This window comes from Mesoplodon mirus, assembly GCF_964341445.2.
Source record: "Mesoplodon mirus genome assembly, chromosome: 4".
In the NCBI taxonomy this organism is placed as follows: Eukaryota; Metazoa; Chordata; class Mammalia; order Artiodactyla; family Ziphiidae; genus Mesoplodon; species Mesoplodon mirus.
This window is the reverse complement of record NC_138979.1, coordinates 97525730-97550211: the sequence shown is the minus strand read 5'-3', so window position 1 is coordinate 97550211 and position 24482 is coordinate 97525730. Positions and strand designations below refer to the sequence as shown.

At 39.6% G+C, this 24482-nt stretch overlaps 1 protein-coding gene across 1 annotated transcript in view; it reads right to left on the bottom strand.

Moving 5' to 3' along the window:
* FBN1 (fibrillin 1) overlaps nt 1–24482 on the bottom strand; it is a 261762-nt gene that overhangs the window by 85242 nt on the left and 152038 nt on the right. Inside the window, exons 16-31 of the mRNA XM_082617138.1 lie at nt 21859–21981; nt 20614–20766; nt 16715–16768; nt 14992–15117; nt 12491–12616; nt 11808–11927; nt 11448–11585; nt 10553–10603; nt 8783–8908; nt 6562–6789; nt 4747–4872; nt 4499–4627; nt 3555–3680; nt 3326–3451; nt 2015–2137; nt 626–751 (exon numbers count right to left, since the gene is read on the bottom strand). Coding sequence (XP_082473264.1) covers nt 626–751; nt 2015–2137; nt 3326–3451; nt 3555–3680; nt 4499–4627; nt 4747–4872; nt 6562–6789; nt 8783–8908; nt 10553–10603; nt 11448–11585; nt 11808–11927; nt 12491–12616; nt 14992–15117; nt 16715–16768; nt 20614–20766; nt 21859–21981 — 2001 coding nt within the window. The remainder of the gene's footprint in view (nt 1–625; nt 752–2014; nt 2138–3325; nt 3452–3554; nt 3681–4498; nt 4628–4746; nt 4873–6561; nt 6790–8782; nt 8909–10552; nt 10604–11447; nt 11586–11807; nt 11928–12490; nt 12617–14991; nt 15118–16714; nt 16769–20613; nt 20767–21858; nt 21982–24482) is intronic.

Below are 24482 nucleotides of genomic sequence, written 5' to 3'. Positions count from 1 at the left end.
ACAAGGACATTAAAACAGATGATTATAACTGTATTCCTGTATTTAAAAAGCTAGAGAAATGATTGGACATATTAAGTAGAGACACAGAAGATATAAAAAAAAAAGACCCAAATCAAACTTTTAGAGGTGAAAACTGCAATGTCTGAGATTAAAAATATACTAAATGGGATTAAAGGCAGATTAGATATTACATTAAAAAGTCTGACAGATTTGAAGACAACAATAGAAACTCTCCAAAACAATCCATTCTAGAATTTATTGCATTCTTGTCAGAAATAAGTTTTGCTTGCCTTAAGCAAACAATTTAAAAGCCTAAACTCTAGTCACAGCAAAAGGAGGGTTAAGTGGACAGAAATAATGCATAGACATAAAAGAAATGTCTTTTGGTCACTGGAGTTGACCAGTGGTTAGCTCAGTCCATACAACATATCTGACAAGAGCATCATATCACAGTCACAAGAAAGTTGCTTTTTGGAGTGCTAGCTTTGGATTATGATTAGTACTATGCTCCTAAATATTCTTACTTTTCCCTTAGGATCTATTCACTACCCAAGCAAATCTTTATGTAATTTTACAGTCCTTGTGAATAACTAGCAAATTGGAAAATTCTGTCTTTTTTGCTTACCTACACAAGTCTTCATGTCTTCAGATGCCATGAATCCATCATAACACAAGCACCTGTACTCTCCAGGTATGTTTGTACACTGACCACCATCACAGATATTGGGGTTATCTTCACACTCATCAATGTCTGCAGAGAATAAAACCAACAATGGCATGTTGTTGATAGGGTTCCATTAATCATTGATGAAAAAGTTAAGTGACCCAAGTCAAGTAAACTCAGCCTGCTCGCATAAGACTGTTAGCTCTGAAATCCAAATGACACTTTACATAAATTATCTCATCAGGTTATCTTGGGTAAAAAAGGGGAGAACCATTTTCAAGATTTATAACATACAGTTCAGGATGGAGGTCCACATGCACTTAAAAGACCATCATTTAAAAAAAAATGCACATGAGTACTTGGTACATACTAAGTGTTCAATAAATTAGCTACTACTAGTACTACATATGTAATAAAACTTTAATAAAATGTAATAAACATTTAGGTAAAGTCCAAACTCAAGAAAAAAAAAAGACCACCATTTAATTGGCACTTTGATCTCTGATACAAATTTATCATTCAAAAATGATTATGAATCTTATTTTTCTAATTGTCAAATTTAAATGCCTAATGCCCATTATTTGCTGTTTTACAGATATTTTAAGGTAAAAAATGCTTGAAATAAGCATATCTGCTTAGATTTTCAAAATTTAATTTTTATAGCTAAATTTATATCTAGGGCTTTTAACGTAGATTTTACTAGGTCCAATAAAATAACTTTGGTTCCTAAACCTAAGTTTTCTTCTTAACTTGAGCCAAAATTAAAATCTACATTACCCACTTCATTTCCCATCTCCGGCTGATTACATGGCTCTTCTAGCCCATGTGATACAACAGGCAGTGTAAATTAGACCAGCAGTTCTCAAATTTTAGCACAAATCCAAAATCACTTGGAAGGCTTGTGAAAACAGACTACTGAGATGCCCCCATAGGAGTTTCTGATTCAGTAGGTCTGGGGTGGGGCCTGAGATTTTGCATTTCTAACACTTTCTCAGGTGGTACTGAGGCTGCCCGTCCAAGGAACACACCCTGAGTAGCACTGAAATAGGCCATGAGATCAGATTCTTCAAAACTCTGATCAGTCAAGAAAATGTAGTTTATATTCCACTTATTGAGCATGTGCCAGGTACTATGCTGAGTGCTGTACATACTCTTCCACACAGGCAATCTGAACCCCATTTTACAGATGAGGTATCAGATGCCAAGGATCTTCATCGAGGACGCACAGCCAAAAAAGTGACAAAACAAAGATGTGAATTCAGGACTGTCTGACTCCAAAGCCCAGGCCCTGAACCACTCTAATAGGGACCTGCTAGTGAGAGAGTTCCCAGGAAGCTAAAGCTGACTTACCAGTGCAGGACCTCTGGTCAGGCATTAGTGCGAATCCGGGCTGACAGCTACATTCATAGCTACCTTCAGAGTTTGTGCAGAAGGTCTCACAGCCACCGTTCATTATGCTGCATTCATCGATGTCTAAGAAAAAGGAAAATAATATCACCTTCCTCTGTGTTTGTGATGATGGCACATGTTTGAAGTTTCCAGGTATGTATGGGTCAAATAAAACAAAACAAAATACAAAATTATAAAAGCATCCCAGGGCAACTGCAAGTCACTGCATTGTTTGGTTCCTTCAACAAATATTAACTACACACCTACTATGTGCTACAGATGAGAATCTAACAGTGAATGAGATGGACACTCTTCCTGCCTTCATAATATTTACACTGCAGTTGGGGAGTTAGATGAACACAACATATGGTGTGCCACACACAACGCAGGAGAAGTGCTGGGCGCTAGAATTCCTCAGTGACAACAATGGGCACGTGGGTGAAATTCTCTGGGTCACAGATTCCGTTACAAACTTGACATTGCATTTGGCTGAGGTTCCAATCCTTTTCAAGGACCTGAGCTGGAGTTCTGAGTTGTCCTGGGCCATGCTTCAGAAGAATTTGGGCTGATTTATGATTCTGGGTAGAAACCATGTGAGACTTGGCAGTTCCACATGGGGTATACCTCAAACCAGGCAAAAACTGGCTGTTTCTACAAAGTTTCACTTTGACTCTAAAGCCATGGGACTTTCTGTGCCGCTCTTCCCAGCACAACTAAACCTCCTAAGGGCCAGCCACAAAGCAAAACGCTTGTCCCACAAAACCTCATTTTTAAGGACTGCCAGACTTGGCCTCTATTGCATTGTAAGCTATAAACATGCTATGGTCTTCTTCCCAATAATTATTCTTTGGAATCTCTGAGCTGCTCCAAACCACCTAAGGGTGGAGATCACACCCTAAGCTTTCTGTCTTCCTCCCGGCACTCACCAGGCTCGTTTATTTCAGGTGGTACTTAGTAATCACTGGCTGATGTGCTTGGGTGTGCATAGGCAGAAACAAAGCGTGTGCTACCGTTCACTAGTCAAAGCAGCATGGGTCAAATTATACTTGCTAGAGCTAAAACACTGTACAGCCTTCACTGAATTGGTTCTTTAAACAGATGGGGGAGGTGAGATCTAAAGATCGTGAGCCACCATGAGAAGACCTTTCCCTCCAGGAAAACAGGAAAGATTAAGTAAAAGTCACTAGCGATGGAAACAGAACTCAGAGAACATTGCTTGAGTGCTTTCGAAAGAGACTAAAGAAAATAAATAACATACCATACAGAACTTACCAACACAAAACAGCCTGTCGGGGGTGGAGTGGTAGCCGGGGTTGCAGGCACACTGGTACTTCCCTATGAGGTTCACGCAGCGGCCGTGGGGGCAGAGGTGCGCGCTCAGTTCACACTCGTTGATGTCTGTATAGAAGATGAGAATACCAAGCACCCAGCCGTAAGCCTTGGGCTCTGGCAGGGGTGTGGGCCAAACGACTGCCGGCAGGTAAGTGGTCTTCCTCCTTACCTATACATGCTGAGATGTTGGGGGACAGCTGATGGCCCTGAGGACATTCACAGCGGTAACTTCCCTCAGTGTTTAGGCACACGCCTCCTCGGCACAGCAGAGGATCTCTCTGACACTCGTCAATATCTGCAAAGTGGAAATGACCCCTGTTGAAGCTGTGGGTGGTGGTCCTGCCAGGGCCCCACGACCAGGCCAGTGCACTCATTGCCCAGTTGCTGGGAGTTCTGGCTGCTAATGGCTCACAGGTTTCCTTGTTGGAGAACCGCTATCCACCTCACTCAGAAATGCCTGGGAGGTGAGAAATTACACCCCGCTCCCATGCTGGGGGCTGCCCATGGCCAATAACTGCTTGAACTGACGTGGGAGTATAAAATCTCAGCCTCCTGGCCTCGAGGTGGGACCGCTCTCCGGTACTATTCACACTCCAAGGCCCCTGTGGGATCAGGTTAAAGCTAAAATCCAGTCGAACAATTGGCTTCTCTTCTTCCCCTGCCCTAAGCTGCTTCCCTCACTTCTTTACAGGTTCCTCCTAAGAGCAATCCCTCAAAAAATGCCCCCATCTCAGTCCTGTTGCTAGGGAACCTGATCTAATGAAACTATCTTAATCAATCTCCTTTTCTAAAAATGATGAACAGAAACCCTAGAATGTGACCCCTAATATAGCTTATGTTTGAATTGTTCTCTCTTCCCTGGGGTGTCTATTCCAGGTGTTAAACTCACTTCTCAGGGACCCATACCTGGTGTCTGAGGCCACCCGCTGCCCCAGAGCATGAATTCCCTCATTCCTTCCACATGTCAGTCTCCCTCTGCCACAGTCCAATGCGTGACTCACTGGTCAGGAGACCAGCGCACTGGGGGAGCAGGAAGAACCGACATAGGCAATGAGTCACCGAAGCTTCTTGGAATGTTTCTTCCCTGGGATGATCAAATGGTCACGCACTCACCCATGCAGTTCTTCATCATCATGAATCCACTCTCATAGCCTTCATCGCACTTGCACTCAAAGTCTCCGGGGGTGTTCACGCACTGGCCTCGGCCACAGAGGTCGGGAGATATGCGGCATTCATCGATGTCTGCACAAAAGCAGCAAGTGGCAGCAGATGAGCCTCAGGATAGCTTTACTTCTTGTGGCAACATGTTTAAGACCAAGAGTTCCAAAGGGTGTCCCTCCAGGGTGAGCCCCTTCACTGACCTGTGCAGTTCCTTTCTTCAGAATCCAGAGCAAAGCCACTGTCACACCTGCACTTGAAGCTGCCGATGGTGTTTCTGCACTTGCCATGGGTGCAGAGGTTGGGAATCATCTTGCACTCATTGATGTCTTCAAGGAAAATTAAATGTGGGAAAAGTCCATAAGTGACCAATTAGGAGATCTCAACACCCCATTTTAAACTCAGGAAGTTAGAGGGTCTTGGTCATACTCATTTTAAAAAATGTGTGATGATCCATGAGAAATAGGACTTTGTAAACAGATCTAGACTTTTAAACTTCTACATTTTAGAAAGTATTATTGAAGAAGTAAAGAGTGGGTTTATTTGGACTTCTAAAAGCCCAGCACACACCAAACGCTGAACTATTTGCTGAATGAAAGAATAAGAAATTCTAAAACACTAGTGTCTATATGTAAGGCATGTGGAAGATTTTCAAATATATTGTCCTACAGCAAGCAATTGAGTATGTAGTGGAATGAGATATTCACTTATGCTTTCTGATGCTTTTTTTTAATACCTAAAAATAAGAATTTCACAGGAGATGCCATTTATAATTTTAATTCCTTACAAATGATGTATACTATTTAAAACATGTTCGCAAATAATGTGTACTAATTTAAAATATTTTCTCAATTAATATGAAGTTTGCATTAATATAATTAATGTGTATAAGAATTTCTTGGAGACTGCATATGTAACATGTAATTTGAGTAATCTGAGTTTCCCCTTTTAGGGGCCTTTCTAAAGCAAGACCTAGAGCTCAAGAAATACAAGTTCATTTCTACCTAATGTCATGAGATACAGAACTGGCAGATTAAATCTCAAGAACATCTAGTCCTTCTGCGGTAATGGATCGCCACAGCTTTTGTAAGCAAATCATCCAAGTTCCTTTTAATTTACTTAAGAGACATTTCAGAGGGCTGTCTAGAAACTGTCTCTCTAGACAGTATAATTTTAACCCCAGGACTTCTTGAACAAAATGCTCAGTAGAAAAAAAAGTCTACACTTTTTAATATAAGGATAATTGATACTTATATACTCATTTCCCATTTTTAGAAATTCATTTGATTATGAAGTATAATAAGTAGGTCCAGACACAATGGGCAACCGACACTAAACTCTATACTGAGAACATAAGCTGGGCCTCCCTGAATAATCGGAATTCTGAGAAACCAATTATGATTTTTCCATATGCTGAAGTAAACAAGGTCTGTATCATTGTGCATAAGAAGTTAACTCAATTTTGGAATTAGATTAAATCTGTCACTTCCTTTTTTTTTTACATGGGTTTTATAGCATAAGAAAATAAAATTTGAAATATGTCACTGGAGTGTTTGCCATAGGAATGAATTTTGCTGTATTTGGACAAAGAGGACCTGTCACTGGGTTTCTCACACCGTTATCTATAGTCAGGGGGACCACAGTGACTTGGATGCTTCAAATCAGCAGATAAAGGTTACCTCTAGGGCTCTAGTAGATGGCATAAACATCTCCCAAGAAGATTTTTCTTCCGTTTATGCTTAGCTTTAGGATAGTATTAAAATCTGTTTAACGCTTAACAGTGACTACATGGGAGAGGCAAGTGACTCAGGAAGACCTGAGATGTAGAAAAAGAAAATCTGTGACAGACTGAACATTTTGCCGTATAAAATTCAGCAATCAAAGAAGGCAAGCTGAAATGATCCAGGGATGACCGCACTGATGACATTCATTGTAATTCTGTCAGTAGAACTCTGTGCTCCTGAAAATGCATCCTTTTGACCTAACAGAAGATTAATCAACCACTGAAACCACTGTACCTTTGAAGAAAGGCTTTCCATTTGTAATTTCTTTTGTGGCGAATCCGGGTCCTCTGGGACAGAGTTCCTCGTACTCAGGTGTGTTCCTCAGGGGACACTCCTCGCACTCCTCGGTCCCCCAGGCTGCCCCGACGGAGCAGCAGCAGGCGTCCATGCGGTGGCGGCCAACCACGGGCAAGGTGCACTCCTCATCCTCGTAACCCAGGAAGCAGGTTTCCAGGCGGATATCTGCCAGAGGGAACGAACAGAGGGAAGCTGAGGAGAGCTGCTCTGTTTTCACTGCCTCAAACTGCCAACGTTGTGTTAGGCAAAGTACAGGACACATAACGATTTACTACAAACTTATTGACTGAAATTAATTTTTTTCCTCCAAGGAACCTAGGCTTGGTGGTGGGTTTTCCTTCTTAAGACTCTTAGCTGGCAGCTCTTATTTATGTGCACCTCTTCTTGCGGCAAGTATCCTTTGAACTCTAGGTATTTTCTGATAATTCTACATAAGGAGCAGTATTCGAAGAACTCCTGCAATGCTCTTTTGGGAGATGTTTTCTCCCTGTACAGACCATGCCTATTACCAGTGCATGCACTCCATGATGTCTTGACATCTCCTCTCTAGCTGAAAGCCAACTGCAGTCTTTATTGTTGGAGAACATCTCAGCTAGCACCAGCACCTTTTTCTCAGATCCACTTCATTTTTGGAGAGGTGGAATAGTAAACTCTGAAATGAGGACTGCCCTAATTGTGATTCAAGAGGAAAAACAGCAAAGAAAAGCCATCCACTCCTCAAGTATTTCTTTCACCTCTTTTGTGCACATTCTTCTGGATACTTGTGGGAGTGTGAGCTTCCTTTAATGTTAGAAAGCTACTGAAGCCTTCTGAGCAACTTCGCATCTGGGTTGCCTCTATTAATTAAGATGGTTAATTTCAAAATGAATCCTAAACTAAATACTGAAGCATGTTTCAACTGAAGAACCTGGAAAAGCATTCTCATTACATGCTGATACCTCCTAAACAAAGAAGCTAAGACTCAGAATAGGATTAACGGACATCCATAGTTATGAAAAGACTCCAGCCTCTGAATTCCAGCTTTTCTATTCTGTATTGCTTACATTATAAACTATAAAGTTTTATATTTAAAGGCTGATTAATCCTAATTCATAAAGGATGCAAATCCCTTAACTGCATGCCGCTCTTTCAACCACCTACAGTGGTCCTTCACTAAAGATGCTCTTCAGAGTGGTTTCAGATACACAATATGGCTAAGCATCACTTCCAGAGCCATGGACTCTGAAACCAGTGATCCAAAGGACATATTCCTGGCAATCAGAAGCCATAGTAGTAACACCAGAAAAAGCCAAAGACCCCACAAGCATGACTGTGGGATCTCAAATCTGCTGCCACTATGAGTCCACAGGGCAGCTTTCTAAGAATTCAGGGTTTGGTGTCCAGTCTCTTCCACATCACTGTCACTTGGGTTCTAGCAGTTGTCATGGAGAATCTCATCATGGCTGATATTGACAACAGCCTTTGTTCCCTCAGGTTCACTCCTCAGGCTGTTACACTCTTCACTCCTGATACCCACAAGAGTTTCCTGCAAAGACCTGTCCTTCTGGCTTACAGCAGCCCTGCCTAGCAGGCTAAGGCTACAGTTTCCAATTAAGCAAAAGTGTTCTCCTTACCAATCACCTAGAATTCTCTGTCCATGGCCCATGGAGGGCAGATTTAAGAGCTCTAGAATAATAACTGTGATGGATAACAATAAAGAACTAAAGTTCCTCTTCACTGACATGTTCTCTACTCTTTTTTTGTTTTGTTTTGTTTTTGTTTTGTGGTACGCGGGCCTCTCACTGTTGTGGCCTCTCCCGTTGCGGAGCACAGGCTCCGGACGCGCAGGCCCAGTGGCCATAGCTCATGGGCCCAGCCGCTCCGAGGCATGTGGGATCCTCCCAGACTGGGGCACGAACCCGTGTCCCCTGCATCGGTAGGCAGACTCTCAACCACTGCGCCACCAGGGAAGCCCTCTACTCTTTTTATAAAGAATGAATAAAGAGCTGAGTCAGGAAGGCTACTTGTCCAGGAAACCACAATGCATCCTAATAGAAATGCTGAATTTGGGATGTGTGTGTGTCTATACTTGGAACCAAATATTCAGCTCTATCTTGTTAACTGAGTTTTTAATAATCGTTAAGAAATATTCATTAGAAAAGTAATGAACAGTATTTACCTAGGCAAATCCTCCCTGTGGCATCCAAAGTCATCCCACTGGGACACTGGCACTTAAATGATCCCTTAGAGTTAACACATAAGCCATTTTTGCATACTCCTGGGAACACTTCACATTCATCTATATCTATGAAGGAAAAAAAAGCATGAAGTTAATATATCTGTATAACATCATTCTACTTCATTCCATTCATGGAGTCATATTATTACCACAACAGAAAAGATCATTTTAAACCTGATAAGTTTACAAAACTAGTTTGCCTCCAAATAATTCATGTAGAATTTCTGGGATGTTTGAAAAGCAACCAGACTGAACCCACCTATTACCAAAGATATAACAGTTTCTCCATCAGTCTCAGGGAGTAATTTTTGATTTGTAAAGACACGGAGCTGGTGGGAGTTCTTGGGAACAGGTCTGGGTACTATAGACATCTCAGGTAAGGCTCCCAGGGGCTGTACAATTAGCTTTATGAGACCAGAGGGCTGCAAGTGAGTAGAGAAAGAGAAGCCTGGTCTTTCAAACTAGCAAAGAAGTAGTAGCTTGAAGATGAGCATAGAAAAAAAATCCATCATCGAGGAATATGTGGGGCCAGTCAAAAGAGTCTCATTTGAGAAGTGCTGAGACATCCCAAGAAAGTGTGTATCTAGTTCTAACTCAGCAATGGTCTCAGGCTGTTCCGTCAAAGCCTTGGTGGTCCCAGCCTGAGTTGGGGAGTGGTGGAAGGTGCGCATGTTCATTCATTCATCATTCACTGCATCTGTCTCAAATGTACTAGTCCTGCCCAGTTTGCTTGATGGAGAGCATTATGTTCTCTGCACATTGTTTTGGAAAAATACTCACCATCAAGTTAACCCAAAGAAAGGCACTTACCTGCCAATGCCAAAAAAGGGGAGCGTTAGTCAAGAAACTCACACACACTGTGTCTCTATTTAGAAGAAATAACTTTCCAAGCCAGGGATGTTGAAAAAATTATTCTAAATCTTTCCTCATAAGAGAAATAAATTGGGAGGGGGAAATTTACCTTCTTCGGGTTGTTTTGTTTTGTTTTGCTCTGGCCACTTGTGTACCAAAATGTGCTGCTGAGGTCAGATAAGTTATTAACAGTGGGTCTGGACCAGAGAGAGGCCAAAGGATTCAATCATCATTTGGAAAGCAAGACCTTGGGTGGGGGATGTAGTGTTCCTCTTTATTTTAGCTGAGAAAAAAGTTCATTTCATTCCACATATGGGACTAATTGCTGTTTTAAAATTTTTTCGGCTGCTGTGTCATGTCAAGTTGTGTTAGTCACCCTGACCTATGTCTATCTGGGACTCCATGAGAAAAAAATCACAGGAAACTGGAGAGAATACATGTAGACTTTCAAAAACGAGGCAATAGAGTGTGTCCTTCTCATCATCTGTGACCATGAAACAAACAACAACAAAAAAAACCCAGGACAAACCAAGAAAAATGCAAATTTTATAGCCTCATCAAAAACTTCCTTTTCTGTCTTCCTCATAGATAGCAGTTTGAAATTGTAGCCACTCAAAACTATGGTCAGCCTAAAGCATTTTCAGCCACGCTGCCCTTTGACCACAGTGATCTGACGCTGGCAATAGCATATATGCTTGTGAAACTCACGTCTGTTCATGTTCGGCAGTTCTCATTATTTTTTTTCCCCTGCTACACATTTCTCACTGGGAAGTTATATGACAGCTTTATCCAGTCCAAGTTAACACAAGCATTCTTCATGCACACAGAAATTTATGATTTATAAATAATCATAAATACCTTCACACTGTGTTCCTTTAATTCTTGAATAGCCTTTACCACATATGGGATCTGTACCAAAAAAACAAACAAAAAGCAAAAAACAAATTTGAGATAACAATATCCAGACTTTGTATGACATGGTATAAGAAACATGAAAGAGGACCTTTAACATGAAATTGATTTTATTGCTATGAATAAGTCTGAGACGACAAAGTGTCTCTGAGATTGCACAGGTGAAGGAGAAGAATGAAATGTCTCCTTGAATAAAGCTCAATTCATCTGAGATATCCTAAAAGACCCAAAGGTACCCTAAAGATCAAACTAAGATGATGACTAAGAAGGAAATTGACTCGATTTCTCTCTTGCTATTAGCGCTAAAATCTGAATCACACTATAGGATTACTGTAACATGGATGTGGAAAACAAAGTCTAGAACTGGAAGATCTCATGCCCTGCAGCATTCACACTATATAAATGCACACATTTATATATCTAAACATTGAATCAGCAAGGCTCTCAAACCTCAGCTTTGCAACAACTTTAGTTTAGTGATGAACAGTGGTGCCTTTACATCAATCATTTTGAGGGGAAGAAAATCTGCGCCTGTAAAAAGTTCAGGACCCCTAATCATGAGGTTCCTGAGAGAGCCAATAGGAATTGCTGATCTAGGAAAGCAACTCCAGATAACTACATTACAGTGTGGTGATGGAAAACAATACATTAACCAAATCACATAAAATTATTGTCCTTGACACTTCTCTTAGTTTCCTGTTCAGCCACATGTTTCATTGAGGTCATCAGAATGAAATCTTCTAAAATTCCCATGTGAGCCTAAATGAACAAAGTTCTCAGCTTCCCCTTTCCGAGCAAAGTGCCCAGTGGGCACAGGAGCTGCAGCACCTGCTTCTCTTACCAACTTGGCATGGGGTGCACGGACTCCCCCAGGCAGCACCAAGGGACGAACAACACTGGGACTTTAACGTGGCTCCATTGATGTTGATCTCACATCGCCCATCAATGACAGTCTGCCAACAAGTGCCCTTGATGGTTTCTGCAGGGGCAAGGGGGTGATGATATTTAATAGACAATAGAATCTACATCAAAAATTCAAACATGTGCATTGGAATTACAGCAAGAATAGCATCATGAAACAAGGAATAATGATCATTTAAAACTTTATTCTTCCATACTGAAACCCTTTTGCAATAAAAGCAGACATTAAATACAGCAGCACTGATAGACATAGGAAAATCATTCTCAGAAAGACAAATACCTATGCAGATGGTTTTTGTTGGATCCAAAGTACTTTCGGAAGAACATTCACAAATAAAAGAGCCTGGGCTGTTCTTGCAGACTCCATTAATGCAAGGATTTGATTCACATTCATCAATGTCTGAAACAAAAACAGGTCTACATTACTGCTAAAAACTAATCTTGGGCACAAATGAATATTTAAACTTTGGTCTCATTTTCTCCCACATATTCTTCATTAGATAGTAAATCTGACCTAGATAGATTTTTTTTTCTAGGCCAGATGGAATGCCAAAAATAATAACTGAGCACATCTCTATGTGCAGCACATGGCTGAATCTTTTTATTCAGAAAATCTGGAGCAAATGTAAGTGTGATTTCTGAATTACTAACTCAAATAGCGCATATTTAATATTTTCATCATCTATTAAATGATGGCAAATAAAATGCCAATTGTAGCAAATACAAAGTGAATACTTTTAAATGGCATTTGAATGCAAAATAAATGGCAAATAAAATACCAATTGCAGGCAAGTACCATCAGTAGCTTACAAAGTGCATAGGAGTGTCATTTAGGATCACAGAATCTCAACGAAGTGACACAACTGTCTAAAATAGAAGTGACTCTAATTTACCTTCGTGGTTTTCCAGTGGCATTCCAAAAGGCAGCAAAGTAGATGGTATAAGAACAAAAATACATCTTACCTTCACAAGTTTTTAGGTCAGGTTTGTATATAAATCCCTTGGGGCAGGTACAGACAAAACTTCCAGGAGTATTTCTACATTGTCCATTGTCACAGAGTAGACTATTCAATACACATTCATTAATATCTGGAAACCCAAAAAACATAAACTTTTAAAAGATCCCATCCTTTGCATGCAATTTCTTTGCATTTTTAGGCTAAGTTTTTAAGGTCATAATGATATGATTAATTCAACGAAAGAGGCAAAACTCCTCTACCATTGATCTTTGCTGAAATTACCTATTTTAGGAAAATAGGGGCTTGAGCTGATTATCTATACTAGGTATCTACAAAGTCTAAAGTCACCAGACACTATTTAATTCTCTACTTTCTTTAGCAGGAAGAAAACCTAGATTTGCTGGAAATCATAAATATTTATATAATTGTTTCACTGTGCCAGAATTAAAAGGACTAATCCTATTGTTTTAAGGAACTAAATAAATATTTAGAGAGTATGGTCCATTTTTGATAAGTATTAGTTCCAGGATGGGTGTCTCTTCTTTAGAATAATTTAAGTGGTCTCCAGTTATGTTTATAAAGTATGAAGCAATCTGTAGAGTTTATAATTGTCATGAGGAATTAAGACTCGAGATTCAGAGAGCTGAGGAAAATTCCTTGCTTTCAGCTGAATAATAGGCAAGTCTGATGCAAACCCAAACTTTTGATATGTATTACTTAGATAATTTAGGAAATGTAGAACTTAAACAGTTTGTTATACCTCTTTGAGCTAAAGTACATCACTCAGCCCACAAAATGGACTACATATTCACAAGAGACGTTTTATACATTGAGAGATTCTGCTTAGAATACCATTAGACAAGCTAGTAGCACTTACATAAAGGATACATAAATTCAGCACTGGAGAGCTGCATGGGTTCACAGCAGTAAATATACTTAAATCAGCAACTAACAGTTGTTCCTTGGTATCTGCAGGGGATCGGTTCCAGCACCAGGTTACCAAAATCTGTGGATGCTCAAGCCCCTTATATAAAATGGCATAGTACTAGCATATAACCTATGCACATCCTCCCATATGCTTTAAATCATCTCTAGATTACTTATAATACCTAACACAATGTAAATACCATGTAAATAGTTGCTGGTATATGGCAAATTCAAGTTTTGCTTTGGGGAACTTTCTGGAATTTTTTTTCAAATATTTTCAATCTGAGGTTGGTTAGATACATGAATGCAAAACTCGCAGATATGGAGGGCTGTGCTTACAAGGTTCTTAAAATATGGGAAAATCAAGTATAAAGTTATGTATTGTCTGAGCAAATAGCATGCTGGGAATTCTGTCAAAATCATATAAGGAATGCTAATACTTCCCAAAAAGGTCAATATTGCAATTCTTAAACTTTGATGATGTCAGAAGAACCTGGAACTTTAATTTGAGGAATTGAAGATTAAGATATAAAATAGCCAGTCCCTGGAACTCTGTGGGAAGTGGCTGGAGCGGATCTTTGATTCCTAGCTTCACACCTCTGAACATAATCTGAAATATGAACATACTTCTGACCTGATGATAATGGGCCCAACTTTGGAGTAGACACTAAAGCACTGAAGGAAGAATCCCTTCTGCCTCCCAAACTCTCCCTTTTGCGTGATTTTTGGATGAAGCTAAAACATCTCTGTGCCTTTCTGGCCTGCCCAAATAAATAATGATTTTTCATGTCTGCCAATGTAGAGAGGCTCCTACAGGAAAATGAAATAGTAAAACTTTTTTTTGAGTTGAGTCTAGTTTGAAAGTACCATGTATGCTCATGTAACAACTGTACCCCCCAAAAAGGGCCCTAAAATTAAGGGTGTGAGAGAGAAAGTAATCATTTTTCAAAATTCAACTGTAGACCATAAAGAAGGAAGGGGCAGGTTTGGGCCAGCAATAAAAGTGAGGGAGAGAAAAAGAAATCTGCAGTCGAAAGAAGAGGGTTTTGTGATAAACCTGTGGGCTCCCATGACCTGCTTCTATCCTCCATTTTTTTAGGTACTTGCTTAGCCTGAAACTCAGGTGAAAGCTGATTTAAATGGTGGGGAGAGAAGATACTTTGATTTACTGTGAGTTCTTTTTATGTGAGTACAAATGCCACATAGTTAGAAGGAAAGCAGGTGAAAATGCTCAGAGTAAGATTTCTGCTGTTTTGAAAATAACTGCTATATCTACTTTGTGCATAATGACAATTAGCAGTGCCCTAATAACAAAGGCACCTAGTAGGGGCAGCACTTGGCTTCGACCTGCGCAATTAGAGAACTGCATGCTGTATGAGAGGGACAGTTGCCATGTTCCATCCTTTACATAGTTAAACAAAAGATATAAATTGTCAGGATTCAGCTATGCTGACACCCAAAGTGTAGAGCATCCATTTGTCCAGTCCTTTAAGCTACTCAAGAGCAGTTTCCCTCAAGCAACAAAAGAAAGAATGCATGATGCATGAAATGTCTTAGAAAACAGGTGAAACGTCTTACCAACACAATTTTTCCCAGATGAATCCACTTCATATCCTGAATTGCAAATACATTTGTAGGTTCCACGGAGATTTTCACAAATTCCATTTGGGCAAATATCAGGATCTAATGCACATTCATTTATATCTACACCACAAAAAAAGTTCAAAATCATTAACATTCTAAAGTAAACATCAAATGAACTATCAAAAAATAACATTACAATAACTGTAAAGACCTTAGGACCTCATGAAAATAATGTTTCTCCTTGATGAGAAAGTTGATCCCTTTTTCTCACTACAAGATATTCTGACTCAGTCTTCCTTCCACCAGTCCCTGAGAGGAGCTTGGCATCTGAGCTAGAACTACAAGATTACCAATCCTTAATCAAGAGGAGAACTCCTGGACTTCTTCTTGTCCAAACATCAAGGTGGAAAGGTTGATCAAATACAGAGCCCAGGGTCCTACAACTGGTCTCCCTGCCATCAGCCTGTCCTTCTTCAATCTACATTCTACACTGCCACCAGACTTAACGGCCTAAAACCAAGGTGACTGTGTCATTCTCATGGTTCAGACTTCCGCAGGTTTGACAGTATTCTTAAGATTAAATTAAAATATGAACTCTTTACTCACTTTAAATCTCTTACTCTGCCATAAACACATAATGCCCTCTTCACTCTGTGTGAGAAAGGTCTGGAGCAAACCTACACATTGGTCCGAAGCTTGCTCAACTACCACCTGCTCTGGAGAAGCCTCTGCTACTCTGTCCAGATGAGGCTGGGTCCTCCTCTTCCGTTTGCTCACAGCCTGAGGAGAGCTCTAATAGTCAAGGGTGATGCCAAGTGACAGTCAGTGAGTGGCTAGTCTCAAATCTTGTTGCCTGACTCTTCTATAAATCAAGGTTGACCTTTTTTTTTTTTCCTTATCCAGGTCCCTATCACAACTTATCTATTCCCCACTAACTCCTTACTCATTATACATTTCCTTACTTCTCCTCTTTTCTCCTCCAAATATCCACCTCACCCTTTCTTTATCCAAACATAATAATGAAATCAATCAAGAGAATGAACTGACAATCAATTCAGTCAGTCTATTTTTTCCCAGAATGCTCTTGAATCAAATCATTTAGGTTTTTATTAATAAAGTAATCCCTTCCTTTTTCTTGTCACCTATTTTTACACTTGTTTCAATTCTCCCCTTTAATTTTCTTTCTGGCACCAGGATTTCTCTACTTCTAACTTCTACACTTAAACATTTCATTTTCTTCTCACTCAGTTAATTGCTATCACCACCTGCTACAAAACACAAGATGGCTCCCTACTGCCATCTGAGAATGACTGAGCACTTGACCATTGAGAAAGTGTTCAAAATGTGCATAGGTTCAATTGAGCTCGTAACCCTGAATTGTACTCGATAGTGGTAGATCCAAAGGGGGGCCAGGCTGCCCCTTCTCATGAACGAGTCACCATGGTCACTGTATCTCATTCACATCAGTGACCCTGGGAGAGCACCCAACCCTTCAGTAATGAGTGCCACACCCACACCCAGTAATCCCAGGACCCACTGTGCCATAGCTGTTCTGCCACTGGGGGCTTCTAGGTGTCCCAGGTAGATCACGCAGTGATGGCCAGAGAGGGGGGTCGGACCAGACTGGTGTAAAGGGACCAAGTGGAAACCCACAGGAAGGCCCAGTGCTGCCTCTGCACATGCTTAGTAAATTTCAAAACAAGTCCTAAGTCCTTACCACTGCCTGCTGACGTCATTCCTGGCCCACTGCTGCAGAGCGCCTGATATTCCGCTGCAATAAATTAACAGATAGTAAATGATTCCCTTATTTGCAGAACAGGTCGATCCTGCCCTTGGCTTTGCACACATCATTTCCTCCAAAGTGAGTGGAACTGAAATAAAGTGGTAACGGAAAAGGAGGCATCTCCTAGGGGAGTCACACCAGGCTCCTATTTTAAAGGCTCCGCAATCACCGTGGAAAACGACTTATAAGGATATCCGCGAGTTCCAGCAATTCCTTGTGCAAGCACTTTCGGAAAAGGTGTTTTGCCTATGGCTTGATTTTTTTCACCAGGGAACACTTTACACTTACAGTGAAATGTGCCTGTTAAAATGTGGTTTCTTAACTGTTAATAAAACTCTCTCCCACCATCTTGGAAATAAATTCTTTTCTTAGTTCGAGCTATTTTTTTCAGTACAATCAAGTTCTTAACATTTTCTCATTTCTCTCTGCAAATTCTCTAGCCTCCCCTCACAAGAATAACACGGTATCTACACTTGCATTTATGTGTATTTTTAAAGTTAATATTTATCAGGATGCCAGATTCATTCTATTATATAAATCCATAGGAAATGTATTGCATAATGTTAAAACTGGATCTTACTGAAGAAATGGAGGTATTATAGAATATGTTCCCAAATTTGTGATGGAATCAGATTTCTATTTCTTAAAATTGATGCAATGCTTTATACACAATTCCAACAATATTTAGATAAACCTAAGAGTGAATGATGGAAATGGAGAACTAACAGGAGCCACACTTAATCCAAGGAAAAGAAACTAAGTTTCCCTTAGTTGCCCATGGTTTCTGGCAACTACAGAATCTCATGGTCAAATGCAGATCATTTGTGCTTAGGTGGCAGGAGAAGTGAATATTAGGGATGGGGCTTTTTTACATAGGCCACCTGTACCTCGGTGCTGAAGCAAATAGTTCCTATACCTCCACATTCTAGAAAATTGCGTTCCTGATGACAGGGGATGCAAAGGAGTTATACAGATTAAAAAATGAAGGTTGACTCCTCCAGAGCCTCTGTCTTCTACCAAACATAAATTTGAGAAAAGTGGTGAAATCCCTTAATTTTTAAATCATCTTAAAAGGAGCCAAAAAGGGAAAAAAATGGGAAGGTGGCTGCCATTGTGTTTGAAAGCCAGGGACTGGCAGCAGAAAGAAATACATCCTCTTTATTCTCTCACATCAGCAATTAATTAAAGCACTTGTGAACTAGTGTAACTAATAAAACAGGAAAAACAAAATCATGCCAGTTTTGCTGAAAGCAGTTTTATAATTAGTGTTAAATTAGCTGATGCTTAGCCTACATGGAAGCAAATTATTGTCATTATTCTTTTCCATTTGGGCAGGATCTGGTACTAGACTCTGTAGTGAATTCACATCAGCATGGGTTTGAATGGTAGAAATAGAAATGGTACCAATGGTACCAAAAAGCTTATTGCTGAGGGTCTTGGGAGCAAGCCCTTTCCCTTCTCTAGTTCCCTCTTATATAAAGTGTAGAAAATGATACCCAACTCACGTGGTAGTGCTGTAGATTTACTGAGAGAACATGTAAAGTGCTCAGCACAACTCAAGCACTTAATAAATGGTAGGTGTTGCTGAGCTAACTCACTGTTGCGCCATGGAGACAGTGGAATGAAGACAGAAGAGAAAATTCCTAATCATTACTCTTCTGTGGCTTTAACTGACCAATTTCTACAAGGAGTAAATGCTCAGCAGCCAGTGAGATGTATCTACAAATATAGTTTATTTGACTTCCAGAGCACAAAGATGAGCTTTAGATGTTAAGTGGTTAGAATTTCTCATTAAATTGACTAAAGATATTCCTTCTGGATATTTCCAGTCCCCTTTAAAATCACTCCTCTCTCCTGAAATAAGGGACATCCTACATTTCAATCCTTCATGATTTGGCATTTTCACCTAGCAAAGAGGTGGAGAAACCAAACGGGATGGAACTATTTCCACATGTGGACCACTTTTGTGTAAATTGATTCAAATATAAAACAGAAGGTAGTGGAACTGAGCTTCAAATGTAACTCTCTTTAAGCTTTACCACTTAAAGAAATTTGGTTTCTTTGGGTCATCTTTTATGTTTCATTTTCCTATGTAGCATAAGAATTCTTTGGAGATGTAATTGGTCCAGAGGAAAATGTAAAAACAAAAAACTATATGTACCAAGGATCCTGGATTCTAAGCTTTGGCTATTCTACTCATTCAGGACATGGACAAATCACCTATATCCTTGTACCAGTTTTTAGGATACCCATCTATCTTGTAAATTCAAAGTATGCAAGGAAAGTACTTTGAAAAATTAAAGTAGCAAACTTTACTTTAAAAGGATGATATTAGGGCCTCCCTGGTGGCGCAGTGGTTGGGAGTCCGCCTGCCGATGCAGGGGATGCGGGTTCGTGCCCCGGTCTGGGAGGATCCCATATGCCGCGGAGCGGCTGGGCCCGTGAGCCATGGCCGCTGGGCCTGCGCGTCTGGGGCCTGTGCTCCGCAACGGGAGAGGCCACAACAGTGAGAGGCCCGCATACCGCAAAAAGAAAAAAAAAAAAAAGGATGATATTAATAATATACAACTGTAAAGTTGCATGGAAGTATATTTTTAGATAGAATTATATTTGTATACTATATAATCGAAGTATTATTGCAAACATGTATTTAATTGTTAGTAATCATATATAAAATGACTGGGTGAAGCAAGTCATCCAGAATAAAGCTTTCTTTCTTTAACTGGCATTTCCCCATTTTAAAGACTTTTAAAGTCTTCCACTTAACTTTCTCTAACTTCTCATAATACATTTTAATTTTTGTCTGATTTCAAATATTATCATTTTCAAAATGGCAAATGTTTAAAAGTTGTGAGTTCGTCTTTAATAGATAGTATCTAGGCCAGAAATGAACTAACTGAACCTTAGATGTAAACCAACCAATCAGAGCTACATGTTTTCAAAGTTAGGACTTATTCTATTTTAGGACATTAGAAGTCAACTGCCAAGCTACCTTAAAATTACGTTCAAATGTTGACAGTCTATTGCTTTCATTTCAATAAACTATTTTTGCCTTACAAACAGAAATAATTTACAACTGGAGAGGATCTTCTGGATTACCTAAGACAATTCATTTCATAGATGAAAAAAAGTGAAGATCCCTTTTCCATATTATTCTATTTTATAATTGTTTACTAATGTAAGCCATCTCAAATCCTTTTGAAATTAGGGGAGAAAAATTCCTAAATAAACAAAAATCCACAAAAAACTGAACCTCCAATTAAGTAATTTGTCTGCCTGTGGCTGGGGAGCAGAATTCTGACTCACTGACCAGTTTTCTTTTCGTTATGCCATGTCACTCAAATTGAGAAAAACACTTTTTCCCTAGAGTTGAATAAAATCATTTAGGAAAAGCACACCTAAACCAGAATGAAGGATTTGAACAAAATTCACAAATGGCCTTTTGGAAAAAAGTTGGAAACATTCAGGTAATCTGAAAATTATTTACTTTTACACTCTGTAGAATTCTGCTTTTATAATAGTTCCTACAAAATGTAAACACTGTGAAGCTACTTTAGAAAACAAGGCAAGTCGCACATACCCTAAAGAGCATGACTATTACTGAGGTGGAGGAGTTCAGATGGGAGGCACGAATGTGCTGCCTAATCCAAGTGATGGCTGGGCCTGTGAGGAAGTCTGAGCAGAGGCTGAGCAGCCCCTGCCAAGACCCCAGCAAGGCACACGACGCACCTGGAGAGCAGACGCAATCTTACCCCGTGACTTCCCAAAGTGCAAAGACTGCAGATGGTGGCGGAAGGCTGGGAGTACTAGGGCATCCCCATGACACGACATACCTGAATTCTGTGAAGGACACGGTTGGCAAGGTTCCCCAAAAGCATACTCGGTGCTGGCACAACAGCACTCAGATTTGGTAACAGCACCAAACAAGGGTTTGACACACTGGCCTCTCTTGTATCCACCGTAGCATGTGCTCCGCATGTGTGTGTCTACACAGGAAGAAGCATCTGTCATCATACTATCACTTCAAACAGATGGGAACCCCCCAGGTCAAAGTTGAAGCTGGTTTTATTTAGCCATTGTCCCTGTTCTAACTCACAGAGAATGCCTCTGGTATTAGGTCCCAATAGAAAACAAAACGAAACAAATCATTCTGCATTCAGCTTCCAAGCACTGGAAACCAATTACTAGACTCTTTCAGTTCTCTAGGGACTATTAAGGTTTACCCAACTGTGAGGTCCTTAAGGGCTAGGATTATACCTCACTCATTTTTTTCTTCCCCAGGAGTGTACAGAGAAGGCACTTAATAAATGTTGAATGAATGATGGTGACCATTCAATCTCACCTTATGATAAATAAGATCTTTATTAGAAATACAGACCACCTCAAAATAAACATGCAATTATTAAATATCTGAATTAGATGTACTTTCAAAAAGGAGGATGTTTAATCTGTAAAAGGTTCATTTATACAAATCTGCAGATATTGGTCTAACTAAGCAGTATCATCTTTACCACCAGGAGGGGATTTCCAGCTATGTCCAATCCTCTCCCAATTCAAAGGGTCTACCGACTACTTTTCTTAAACATAATTTGGAAAAACTTTGTATCTATTTATCAACAAATCTCAAACTTCTTATAAAGCCACATAAAACTATTATCATATAAGTTTCTTACTTATACATATCCTCCTTTGCATTCTATACCTCCCTTGGAACATTTAATTCCCTAGATGAAAATGAAATGTTCACCATGAGATAATGGGCATATACAGGTCAATTTCAAAGACCATTATTAACAAAGGAGGGTTGGAGAAAATTGAGGACAGCTAGGTGATTAGGAAAGACAAGGGAGAAGGAGAGGTGGGGATTCCCTTGGTTTTCATTTATCTCAGCTCGTCTTTCTATCCCTTAAACTAATATCCATGTCATACAAGAAAAGAACTGACCCTGTTGGTTTGTTGCCCCACAAATATTAATTGTATCATATCTGCTACAGTCAAGTACATTTATTACTGGCGGATTTTATTGACTGACAGAGGGTGGATCTCTATCGTACATCTAGTTACGGCTTTAACCTTACCAACACACACACGTCCATCCAGACCCACGGCCAGTCCAGGAAAGCATTCACATCGGTAGGAGCCGTCAGTGTTGACACAACGCCCATTCATGCAGATCCCAGGTGTTTCACACTCGTTAATATCTGTGGTGGGGAAAAGCACTTATTAAAACTAAAGTGACTTCACACAACATTGTAAAGAAATTATACTCCAATAAAGATGTTAAAAAAAAAGAGAAAAAAAATAAATAAAGTGACTTTATCTAAAGCCATAACATATTTACAGTTCTAAGACTTGAAAATGGGGAAGATTCACAATAATATGCAGCGTCAACAATAAAAGCTCAGTGAGATGCATTTCATTTTCCTTTGAGAGAAGAGGAACAAAAATTGAGAGACATAAACTGTCTGAATTTATTTCTTTTCCATAGAAAGCTATTTCAATAACATTCTGCTGAGTTTTTTTGTTTGTTTGTTTTGTTTTGTTTTGTTTTTATCCAAAGTAAGAATCACAAAGGCAAAAACAGAATTGGAAGAAGAAGGAAAGTGACAGCTAAAAGACAAAGGGCCTTGTGTAATGTTTCACATGGCAGTTTTTCCAGGACTGTCAGAAATCTAGCTTGATAATAAACTACATCTTTGGCCTGGGCAGGAAGCTTCTTCTCCTTTTGGCATCAAACACCCAGACTGGTGTCCATTCCAGTATCACTCATGCCTTAACTCTCTGGGAAAATTAGAATGGCATGAGGAGACACAGAACTAAAGCCTGGATGGAACACCATAAAAAAGGAACAGAAAATGAATATAGATGATTTTGATGACAATTCCTAGCCAACAACAGCACTGTAAGCAATTGGAACCCAGCAAAGAAAAATTTCTCTTAAGCATTACAAATATTTTATAGTATCGTATGTGTATCCTTAGGGAGGCCTGGTAAAAGATTTTATTGGGCACATACTAATAATAGCAGATATTTTTCCCCCTGAACATGGTATCAAACATGTTCTATTTCCAACATGGAAATAGAAATGGTACCAAAACTGTGTTTTGGAAAACATATAACACTTAGAAACAAGTCATTTTATAACAACTCCTTTTATAATATACAACTGGTATAGGTGAATATTTCCTTTCTTCTGACCTTAAAAAGGCAAAGTGAGACTGAAACACCTCTGCGCTTTACATAGCTTGTGTTATTTGGCACAAAATATATTCAGATGGTCCAAGATTCTGTGTACAGATTGTATTTTAAAACAGCAGTTATATTTAAATATGTGAACTCAAACTGGTTCAGTTATTCAGGTCACCTTTTTGTTCAAATTGAGATCTACAGTAAAACAGTGGTGACTACAGCCTGAAACGTAATCCAAAGGTTTTTTACTGGGGACAGCGATGGAACATAGATCCAGAGGGCGTTGCTCAAAGTGAGTGGCCTCCACCTTCAGAGAGTGATGAGGGAGACCAGGCTGTTCATCAGATTAGTTAACTGTAGCAATTAAATTAGCATTATTCATTCAGCTTTGAACAGTCACATCTTTGTGGGATCAGAACCAAGTGTTCAGCACTAAGAGAAAATCTTATCCCATGATATCAAGAGAAAAATGATGGAAAAGAAATTCAGCATACAAGAAATTTTTTTCTTTTTTCTTCCTTTATTCTTACTACAAGTCTGTGTATTCCATCTTCTCTATACATCAGAATAAAGATGACACAGGTAAGGATATGGAGCATTTTCCCCCTCTCTTTCTCTCTAGCTCTGATTCTTAAGCCAGAATGTTAAAGTCAGAGCAGACTTTTAATCATCAGGCACTTTCAAATGACTGGAACAATCCATTTATCAATAAGATACTAGTTCACTGATTGCAAACAGTTGCAAAACCGAGCTTCACCTATGAGGTCATAATATCTTCTGAAATAGTTACAACAGCATTATCTATTAGCCACCCTTAAAAGTCTGTGGCCTGGGTCACTGGCAGCCTATAGGTACTGAAAGTGAATCTTAGCATGCTCTGTGCATAGGTAAGAGACAGGAGTGTGTGTTCTCAGAAAAGTTCTGCTCACAAAGGGACTTTCACATTTCCTTCTGTTATTTTGTTTGGAAGCCTAGTTCCAAATATTCCAGCAATCATTCCCTTCCCCTCTCTTTTTCACTTGTACAGCACTTAATCTGCACAATTTGGTGCTTTGTTGTATGCTGTCTTAATATTTCCATGCGTTAATCTTGTCTCCCCAACTATAAGTTCCTCCCAACACATAGCTCAAAAGCATGGAAACCAATTTCCTACTTCAAATTTGAAAAAAAAAAAAAAGACTTTTTCTTGCTGTGAAGGCAGATTTCCATGATAGTAAGAGCTATTGATGTGAAGGTCATAGAGAATATAGGTAAGCAACCAAGGGCTAGAAGCTCTTTTAAGCCTAGAGAAAATACACATCACACTGAAGACTTAATACAAGGACTTAATACAAGGGCACCCAGAGAAGAGGCACCATAGGACTTTTTCTTCCCTTCTCCATCTTGAATAGCCTGATGCTCTCTCTACCTTCTACATCTGAAACTATGGTTTTGAGTGTCATATTTTAACAGATACCCTGGATCTATTTTGAGTATGAGGTTCCTTGAGAAATCTGGTTGCAGCTCAGATCTT